This window comes from Eutrigla gurnardus, assembly GCF_963514095.1.
Source record: "Eutrigla gurnardus genome assembly, chromosome: 22".
Lineage (NCBI taxonomy): Eukaryota > Metazoa > Chordata > Actinopteri > Perciformes > Triglidae > Eutrigla > Eutrigla gurnardus.
Genome location: NC_139933.1, coordinates 98,961 through 109,598, shown reverse-complemented (window position 1 = coordinate 109,598; position 10,638 = coordinate 98,961). Strand labels below are relative to the sequence as shown.

Genomic DNA, 10,638 nt, shown 5'->3' with positions numbered 1-10,638 from the left:
ACATTCGGCACCCCATACCTCTCAGGTGTTGTAGGCTACAGATCAGACAGTACAGAACGGATCAAAGACCTCGCTGAGCTGGAGCGGGAGACTAGAAGATGCTAGAAAACACAAATACAGAGCTTGTGGGTTATATCTTAATATCTTAATCCATTAAGCCGTTAACACGTTAAGTCAGTATGGAGTCAACAGTAACACTAGAGTGAATGTAACAGAGCAGTGTGTGTACCGTCTATTTGTTGGTGAATACATGCTACAGTTAGACTAGACAAGCTAAGTTCCTGTGTGTTAAAGTGAATGGAGTTAACCCCGTAGGTAAGGTGGGCTGACATTTAAGGTGGACCAGCACTATTCTCCTTTAAGTGACATGCTCTTAGCTTATATACAGTGGGTACGGAAAGTATTCAGACCCCTTTAAATGTTTCACTCTTTGTTTCATTGCAGCCATTTGCTTATATCAAAAAAGTTATTTTTTTTTCTCATTAATGTAAACTCAGCACCCCATCTTGACAGAAAAAAAGAGACATGTAGAAATTTTTGCAAATGTATTAAAAAAGAAAAACTGAAATATCACATGGTCATAAGTATTCAGACCCTTTGCTGTGACACTCATGTTTAACTCACATGCTGTCCATTTCTTCTGATCCTCCTTGAGATGGTTCTGCTCCTTCATTGGAGTCCAGCTGTGTTTAATTGAACTGATTGGACTTGATTAGGAAAGGCACACACCTGTCTATACAAGACCTTAAAACTCACAGTGCATGTCAGAGCAAATGAGAATCATGAGGTCAAAGGAACTGCCCAAGGAGCTCAGAGACAGAATTGTGGCAAGGCACAGATCTGGCCAAGGTTACAAAAGAATTTCTGCAGCACTCAAGGTTCCTAAGAGCACAGTGGCCTCCATAATCATTAAATGGAAGAAGTTTGGGACGACCACAACTCTTCCTAGACCTGGCCGTCCAGCCAAACTGAGCAATCGTGGGAGAAGAGCCTTGGTGAGAGAGGTAAAGAAGAACCCAAAGATCACTGTGGCTGAGCTCCAGAGATGCAGTAGGGAGATGGGAGAAAGTTCCACAAAGTCAACTATCACTGCAGCCCTCCACCAGTCGGGGCTTTATGGCAGAGTGGCCCGACGGAAGCCTCTCCTCAGTGCAAGACATATGAAAGCCTGCATAGAGTTTGCCAAAAAACACATGAAGGACTCCCAGACTATGAGAAATAAGATTCTCTGGTCTGATGAGACCAAGATTGAACTTTTTGGCGTTAATTCTAAGCGGTATGCTTGGAGAAAACCAGGCACTGCTCATCACCTGCCCAGTACAATCCCAACAGTGAAACATGGTGGTGGCAGCATCATGCTATGGGGGTGTTTTTCAGCTGCAGGGACAGGACGACTGGTTGCAATTGAAGGAAAGATGAATGCGGCCAAGTACAGAGAGATCCTGGAAGAAAACTTCTTCCAGAGTGCTCAGGGCCTCAGACCTGGCCGAAGGTTCACCTTCCAACAAGACAATGACCCTAAGCACACAGCTAAAATAACAAAGGAGTGGCTTCAGAACAACTCTGTGACCATTCTTGACTGGCCCAGCCAGAGCCCTGACCTAAACCCAATTGAGCATCTCTGGAGAGACCTGAAAATGGCTGTCCACCAACGTTCACCATCCAACCTGACAGAACTGGAGAGGATCTGCAAGTAAGAATGGCAGAGGATCCCGAAATCCAGGTGTGAAAAACTTTCACAATCATTCCCAAGAAGGCTGTACTAGCTCAAAAGGGGGCTTCTACTTAATACTGAGCAAAGGGTCTGAATACTTATGACCATGTGATATTTCTTTTTTTCTTTTTTAATAAATTTGCAAAAATTTCTACATTTCTGTTTTTTCTGTCAAGATGGGGTGCTGAGTGTACATTAATGAGAAATAAAAATAACTTTTTTGATATAAGCAAATGGCTGCAATGAAACAAAGAGTGAAACATTTAAAGGGGTCTGAATACTTTCCGTACCCACTGTATATATAGCTTATAGCTTATATATATATATATATAAATATATAAATATATATATATATATATATATATATATATATATATATATATATATATATATATATATATATATATATCTCCCAACCGAAAACTGCTATGTTTGTACCAAGAGTTATTGTTAGAACTGTAATGGCATTATTATGTACTCATATCGCTACTCAGTATCAGCAAGTACCAAATACACACCCGGAAATTAATTATGTATTGCGGGAGCCTCTGCAAGGTTTCCCTTATTTTTACTCAATAAATGCCTAAGCTTAATTCATCCTCTCCTTGTGTTCAATTTGTTTCAAGTCTTGTGTGTTATATAGAGTGAACAAACATTTGAATGCAGATATACATCGGCTGCCTGCAGCACCTCTGACCGAAGCCGACTGCACCAATATGCCATGGTAGGTGGGAACCACCAATGTGGTACAATGTAGTTATTACTGGAAGAGATGGAACAATCCGGCAACAACTGCCAGGAAAGGAGTAGCCATGGGTAGAAGAACTGGCAGATTCACAGGGAGACCTTTTAATCTGTAATGTTTTTAATGGCATTTCAATAACATTATATTAGGTATCTATTAATGGAACAGTTTGACCTTATTGTATTTTGATACACGTACGGTATTCAGGTGATACGATTATGGTCACAAAGAAAGAGTTAATGGTGAGAAAGACACCCTGGGGTGAATTCCCAGTGACACATGCTGCTGACGAGAATAGTTTGACTGACGGCACACTTCTTACCATCAGCAAACCTGATCTATATATAACAATGACTGTATGTGGGTGTGTTATACAGTAACCAGGAACCTTCAGGAAGTGGCACGGGATGTTCTTTAAGTCATTCAGTAATGTTAGTACTCACATATAGTGACAAGAAAACATTCCCACACTTTATATCTCTTTTTAATGTCAAACTGATTCAATAGCAAGGCAGGTTACATCCCCTCCATGAACCTGCAACCATACAACAACCTTTAATTGTGTTTTAACGACAATGTGGGGGGGCTGTTTATTTAGAACATTTACATTTAGGTAATTTAGCAGACGCTTTTGTCCAAAGCGACTTACAATAAGTACATTTGTCCAAAGAAAGAAACCACAACATATCATTGCCGATTAAGTAAGAGCTAAACAATAGAAGTGTTAGGTGCTCGTCTGAGTAAAGTAGTAGCTGTTCAGCAAGGATACCTTAAGTACAACAGTGCTATGATCAAATAGATAAGAACATAGAAGTGCTTTTTGTTTCTCCATTGGGCTGTGGCTCGGTGGGAGAGAGAGTCATCCTCCAATCAGGAAACTGGTTGTTCAATTCCCGGCTCCTGGCACGTGTTGTCCTCTATGTCCTCTATGTAAACTACCGGCACACTTTTTACAATGCCTAAACTGGTTTTATATATACAATGACTCTCTCTCTCTCTCTCTCTCTCTCTCTCTTTGTGTGTGTGTGTGTGTGTGTGTGTAAATGTGTCATACAGTAACTGGAAACGTTCAGGAAGTGGCACGAGATGTGCTTTTTCAGTAATGTTATTACAGATCCTTCTGTGCACTTTCATCACTATTATTTGTTACCAGAAACATTCCTACTATTTATATTTGGTGCTATTTTTAATGTGAAACAGTACCAGTAACCTGACACTGAAACAGCTAAATGGAATTCAGCCATCATTCATATTTGTTATTTATGCCTGTGATTTTCATACTGTGACAGCATCAGAAAGAAGGTATTAAAAACATTTATTGTACAAGTATTGTCTCTGTTCACCAAAGATACGTTTAGGTAAATATTACTTTAGATATAAGGGAGAGTGTTTAAAGTAAAGCCTAATGAGGCAAAAGCCTGATTTGTTGTACTTATGTATGAGTATGAGGATGAGTAGAGGAGTCTCACAGCCTGAACAGAGAAGCTGCTCTGTATGTGGTGGGAAGACACTTCTGTATCGCCAGTTACTGGGTGGGATTGTCTTTTAAGATGCTTTACAGACGCCTCTTCTCACTGATTCACTGATTCTTGCTGGATGGGTGCCAATGATGTTTTGGTTGGTTTGAGTCACCTGCTGCAGAGACCTCCTGTTCTGGGCCTTGCACAAACCATGTCCGTTTATGTCACCATGGTTTCTATTGCTCCACATTTAAAGTTGACAAGAACGTGGCAACGGAATTTTGCTTTTGAAGTTCCCTTCCCAAGCCGGAAAAAGGTTTGCACATGTGCCTGGGAAAAAATAGCTGATGCAATTGATTACTTTTAACTTTTAATCAATTAATAGCAATGCATGATTGATCATTTAGCCTGAGAAATAAGACTTTGTGTCATAATTTCATAACAAAATGAAAATATCCTACATTGTTCCCATACCCGCATATCCTTATGGTACATAAGTGATGGTCAAGAAAATATGCATTTATTATAAAATCAAGGATATGAAGCTATATCTCTTTGATTGACTGAAGGCCATTCAGTCATGTGTTTTGTGAAAAATTGCCAAATATCAGTGCATTTAAAGGATCTTGATGCATTGAGAATCGTTTAATAATCAAATCGAATTGTGAGGTGACGATTCCCACCGTGAATAGAAACCAACTGAGTTGGCAATTTGTCTGACAGGAATCCAGCTAAACCTGTCTGACCTGCCTATGGTTTTCAGCTCCGCCTCCGTTACATGAGGTGTATATAATCACAGCAGACTCTCTGATCTGGCAGAACAGCAGCAGCAGCTCAGCTGGACAGTGAAGGCCGATAAAGCAGATATTCATCCTGAGAGCTGAGACACAAACAAGCGCACGATGGCTGGTGAACAACGCTTTGTAATCAGTGCCCGCATTATTGGAGCAGTTCACAGGGACACACCCAAACTGAAGGTGAGTTTAGACCTCAGACGTTCTTTATTTGAGGGGTTGTGCTATCTTTGCTGTTCTTGTGTTCAGGTTTCTGGTCCTTCATCCTTTATTTGTCTCTCCACAGATGTTCATGATATCTGTGTTATGGTCTGACGAGACTGAAGTTATTGTCTACAGGTCCTTCCAGGATTTCAAGAAATGTCATGTAAGTCCACAACAAACTCCCACTTTTATGGTCAGAGTGCCGTTTTTAATTGAAGGAAATGAATGAACACATTTTCCCCAAACAGAAGCAGCTGAAGAAGAGGTTCCCCCACATGAACCCTTTCCGTAAAAATGACAGAGTGATCCCCAAATTTAGAGGTGAGAATATTTCAGCTGTGTGTTACAAGATGTATTTAAATGGTCTCAGTTTGTGCATTTGCAGCCAGTAATTAAAGGAATAGCCAACCAAAACAGCTTAACATCACTACCAACATGGTGTGTGTCCCTTCCCTTCATCTGCATTAGTGTAATACGTGTCTTATGTGTTTCTCTGCCTTATCATTGTTGAAAGAACTGGAAACATTTAGAAAAGGCCATGGAGATGAGATTTAGCTTTCATAAGAAAACATATTGATCAACATAGTTCTTATGCTCTTCTTCTTCTCAGCAAATCTTGTATTAATCCTGAAACCATTTCCTCTCCTCTCTCCAGGGCAGGCCAGGAGGAACAGCCTCCAGCAGAAAGGCTCCAAGCGATCCCTCCAACGCATGAAGTTCCTGGAGAGCTACTGCCACAAACTGTTGAAGTGTGAGCAAACTGTGACTCAGAGCTCAGAGTTAATACAGTTCTTTATGCCCAAAGACCATGACCTGCAGCCAGACTTCACCAAGAACAGGTAGGTTGTCACGTCAGTGTGTTAGTTGAAATGATTTAGTTTGTTAGTTTATGGTTATGGTTAAATGGCTGACTTCTCTCTCACACAGCGTCATGATCCTGCTGTCTGATGATCTGTCCGATGGCTCAGGTGGAGGAGGGGCTGCTTTTACTCACCAGCATGCAGGCAGCATAACTCACCCGTTTGTCACTCAGACCTACCGCTGTGTGGCTGCTTATGAGACAAAGGATACCAAGAATCGTCCCTTTAAGGTGGCTGTGGACGAGAAACTGGATGTCCTGATCAAGGACCCTGCAGGTCAGAGCTTTAGCTTTCAAAATGAGCAAAGACCTTGAGTGACCTTCACAGTCATCTCTGTTATGCTGAAAGTATTTGTTATTTCCCCTCCAGGTTGGTGGCTGGTGGAGAACGAGGATAAGCTTTTGGCTTGGTTTCCTGCTCCCTACTTGGAGTTATGGGAAGGAGAGGATGAAGAGGATGCTGGACTCCAGCTTGCAGGTGTGTGTTACTTGTAGTGAGCGTTGAATTTCAATGTGCAAGAATACACAAAGAAAGGAGTGATGTCATTAAACAAGGCTGATAACATCATTCTACATGACATTGGTGTGACACCATTACACAGCATTCCTGTGGCAATCAATGCATGACAGATGAACATACTTCATATTACTGTGAAGGCTAGTTGTTACAAACAACCAACTCTGGGGGGCGCTCTTTAACCATTGGAAGTTAACAGGCATCTGTTCCTTTCTCCCAAAACTCCCTTTTTTAAAGACTATCTTTAGCTGTCCAGCTATAACTGAGCTTGTTGTCTTGTTTGTGACCTTTAGGTGCCCTGTACTGTGCTGTGAGGAGTTACTCCAGGAAGAAGGATGACGAGGTTTCTGTTCCCATTGGCTCTGTGGTGGAGGTGCTGAGGAAGTCTGACAATGGCTGGTGGCTCATCAGGTACCCAAATCTTCCTGGTCTGCACTGAATGCCTTGTCAATGTCTTCTAATGCAAACACATCACAAAAGAACTCTTGTCTATGTAGACAATCTAGTGTGGACCATAGTTTACAATTGTTGAACAAAGTTCTTTGAAATCTTCTCTCCAGATTCAATGGCAAGGCAGGTTACATCCCGTCCATGAACCTGCAACCATACAACAACCCACGGGCAGGCCTTTACAGCCTGCAGAGGAAGCTGCACAGCTCCACTCTCAACCTGGCAACCAGCAGGGAACCTCAGGCTTCTGGTTCCCCCAGCACCAATGAAGAAAACAGCCCACGACGGGATTCTGCAGGTCAGTCCAGAGGAGAACCCAGTGTGCTGTGGCGTCTCCACAAGGCCCGATCTCTGGATGTCCTCTCTGAGACCTGGTCGCAACCACAGATGGAGATGGACGCTTCAACCTCAGATGGCCGAGCATGCAGCTTGAGCAACACAAGCACCGAGATCAGCCTCTCCACCTTTTCCTCAAGCAGCGAATCATCAAGCCGCACAGGCACTCCGGCTGTCTCTCCCCAGCCTAGTGTCAGCAACAGTGGGAGCAGCAGCCCTGATCTCAGCCTCTATGAACGCCGCGGCTCCAACACTAGCTCTGACAGCTCTGCATCTCTCAGCTCCAAAGCCAGTGAGATGGCCTCAATCACTCCCAGGGTGCCACCCAGACCCCAAACCAAGGAGATCCTGACCCGCTGCACCACCATGACCCGCAAGGCAGCACTGGCCACCAAGACACAGCTTCAGATTCAGCCAGAGTCCATCCACAGCCGCTAGGGAATAACACGCCTGTGATAAAGTATCAGTAACATATTTAACCTGTTTAACCCCAGTCAGTCCCTGTATTTGGGCAGTATTGTTTATATCACCAATTTGAATTCTTGTCACATGAAAGCTTGAAGAGAAAGCAACCATGACAAGATAATTGTATGCTGAATATCATACGGTACTATGATAACGATAATAATGTAGCTTCAGTGAAGCGTTAGAAGGAGCGGATACAAGAAAATGTATGTGATGTTTTCATACAGTAAGAAACAAATAATCCCCTTTGTCTTGAAACCACTTAATGCAAATTAAAGTGGATTGTTGGAGTTGCAGAGTTGAAGCATTTACATTTAAGTTTATTTTGTAAACATCAGCAAAGAATACCTCAAAGAATAGACAGAATGCCAGTGTGAATCTGAATGGTGTGGAAAACAGCAGACTGGAAAATATCACCAGTTTTCTGTCGGAACAGTTATTTTTTATTGAACTTAATACATTATTTCCTTACATTTCTGTTTTCTTTGTTTGATTATTTATTTTGTTGTTCTTTATGTACAGCCACTGCTTTATTACCTGTTCATCATCTGTAAGTTAAACAAACGTCAATAAAATCTAATTTACAATAAAAGAACAAGATGTCTTTTTGAATACCAAAGAAACAAGCGGGTATGTATTTGTCATAACCATAACCTCTCAGGTATTGTGCATTATTAAAAACACAGTGTGTAGGAATTAACCCCATCGAGTAGTGAAATTGTATTTTCCATTCAGACAAATAGTGCTTTCTAGCGCATCGCTTTGTTGCAACTACACCAGCCGTTATGTACCAAGAAGCAATGACAACATCGTCCAATAGCACTTCACAGTATTCTTCCAGGTGATGAGGTTGATATTTCAAACAAACATGTGTGAGCATGTAGAAGCAATTACAAAGATATTTTGTATATTTTCGTATTTCTTCCTATGATTGGTTTCAGGGATGTCAAATTCAAATACACCGAGGGCCAAAAAAACAAATTTGCTACAAGCCGAGGGCCCGACTGGTTCAATGTTTATTAAAACATATTGAAATGATTGCACATAGCCTATTGAACCAAGACCTAACACAGTGTATATTATTTAATGATTAAATGAATAAAGCAATATTTTCTTATGGATCTGTCAGAAATTTCAAGTGAAAATATTTTTCAACAGGCAAACAGACAAAAACGAACTTCCTTCAAAGAAAAATCTCATGTCCTGTACATTAAATGAATAAAGCAATATTTTGTTATGGCTCTGTCAGTAACTTCAAGGGAAACATTTTCAACAGGCAAACAGCAAAAAGTAAATGTCCTTTAAAAACAAAATATGTTTCTTAATATTAAGATAAATGCATAATTAAAAGTGCATGCATTATAAACTGAAAATGCATTATTGTGCTATGATCCTACTGATCACTGCTTTCAAATAGTAAAATGAGAAAAAAAAAAAAAAATCAAATCAGTTGTATTCTTCCTCATGGCTCTTATCTGCAATTTTCCCTGAGTCCATTCAACTGAAAAATTAATATATACTTTATCACAGGCGTGTTATTCCCTAGCGGCTGTGGATGGACTCTGGCTGAATCTGAAGCTGTGTCTTGGTGGCTAGTGCTGCCTTGCGGGTCATGGTGGTGCAGCGGGTCAGGATCTCCTCAGGTTTCGGCCTGGGTGGCACCCTGGGAGTGATTGAGGCCATCTCACTGCCTTTTGGAACTGAGAGAAGCAGAGGGCTGGTAGGGTTGGAGAGGCTGACACTAGGCTGGGGAGAGACGGCCGGAGTGCCTGTGCGGCTTGATGATTCGCTGCTTGAGGAAAAGGTGGAGAGGCTGATTTCCGTGCTTGTGTTGCTTAAGCTGCGTGCTCGGCCATCTGAGGTTGAAGCGTCCATCTCCATCTGTGGTTGCGACCAGGTCTCAGAGAGGACATCCAGAGATCAGGCCTTGTGGAGACGCCACAGCACACTGGGTTCTCCTCTGGACTGACCTGCAGAATCCCGTCGTGGGCTGTTTTCTTCATTGGTGCTGGGGGAACCAGAAGCCTGAGGTTCCCTGCTGGTTGCCAGGTTGAGAGTGGAGCTGTGCAGCTTCCTCTGCAGGCTGTAAAGGCCTGCCCGTGGGTTGTTGTATGGTTGCAGGTTCATGGACGGGATGTAACCTGCCTTGCCATTGAATCTGGAGAGAAGATTTCAAAGAACTTTGTTCAACAATTGTAAACTATGGTCCACACTAGATTGTCTACATAGACAAGAGTTCAGAGCGCCCCCCAGAGTTGGTTGTTTGTAACAACTAGCCTTCACGGTAATATGAAGTCTGTCCATCTGTCATGCATTGATTGCCACAGGAATGCTGTGTAATGGTGTCACAGCAATGTCATGTAGAATGATGTTGTTGGGACCTCACCATTAGGACTACACAATGCGGCCTACAAAAGCCTTCACATGCGGTCAGGACAAAGGAACAAAGGAGATAAAAAAACTACAACCACCATTTTAGTTTCACTTCTCACCTGGGTGCGAAGTGCAACGTCACACAACTGGTGCCCTATTGGCTGACAACCACAGGTACCCCAGGGGGTCCCCGGGAGCAGCCGTGAGCTATATAATCCGGCGCCGCCTGAAGAACTTCCTCTCTCCACCGTAACACACGTTACAACGGGAGGTGAACGTTACGTCTGCAGCATTTTCCTTTGTCCTAGGCCGCAGTCTTTCCCCCAAACTCGCTGGACAAGCAACAGACGGTTTTACCTCTCTTTTTCTCTACTTGCTTCATTTTTCTTTTTGTTTATCATTTTGGATCCTGAGGAGACCGCTGCAACCGCGCGACTCTCCTGTTTACCCGGGGAAGGAAGAAAACACTTTCTTCGTCCCAGCTGCCAGCAGAACGGATAACTACGACCCGTTTTTGTCTGAAATCAGCTGACTAAATCGCCGAGCCCCGCGATTTTTATTGTTGCCTGCAGAAGGAAGAAATACTAACGGTTTTCTTCAACTAATTTGATCCGGCGCTGAACGAGCACTCGCGAACCACCGTCCGTTGCCGGCGTCAAGAAACGCCATCACCGCACGGGACGGAACCCTCACATCGACGCATCTCACATCGACAAAAGTA

At 42.6% G+C, this 10,638-nt stretch overlaps 1 protein-coding gene across 1 annotated transcript; it reads left to right on the top strand.

Moving 5' to 3' along the window:
* The first annotated feature begins 4,744 nt into the window (after window positions 1-4,744).
* Window positions 4,745-7,563, top strand: LOC311032810 (NADPH oxidase organizer 1-like). Its single transcript, XM_084039860.1, has 8 exons — window positions 4,745-4,896; window positions 5,000-5,080; window positions 5,166-5,238; window positions 5,573-5,756; window positions 5,845-6,053; window positions 6,147-6,254; window positions 6,587-6,704; window positions 6,854-7,563. The coding sequence occupies exons 1-8, from the start codon at window positions 4,822-4,824 to the stop codon at window positions 7,515-7,517; spliced, it is 1,512 nt and encodes a 503-aa protein (XP_083895986.1). The 5' UTR covers window positions 4,745-4,821; the 3' UTR covers window positions 7,518-7,563.
* The last annotated feature ends 3,075 nt before the right edge of the window (window positions 7,564-10,638 follow it).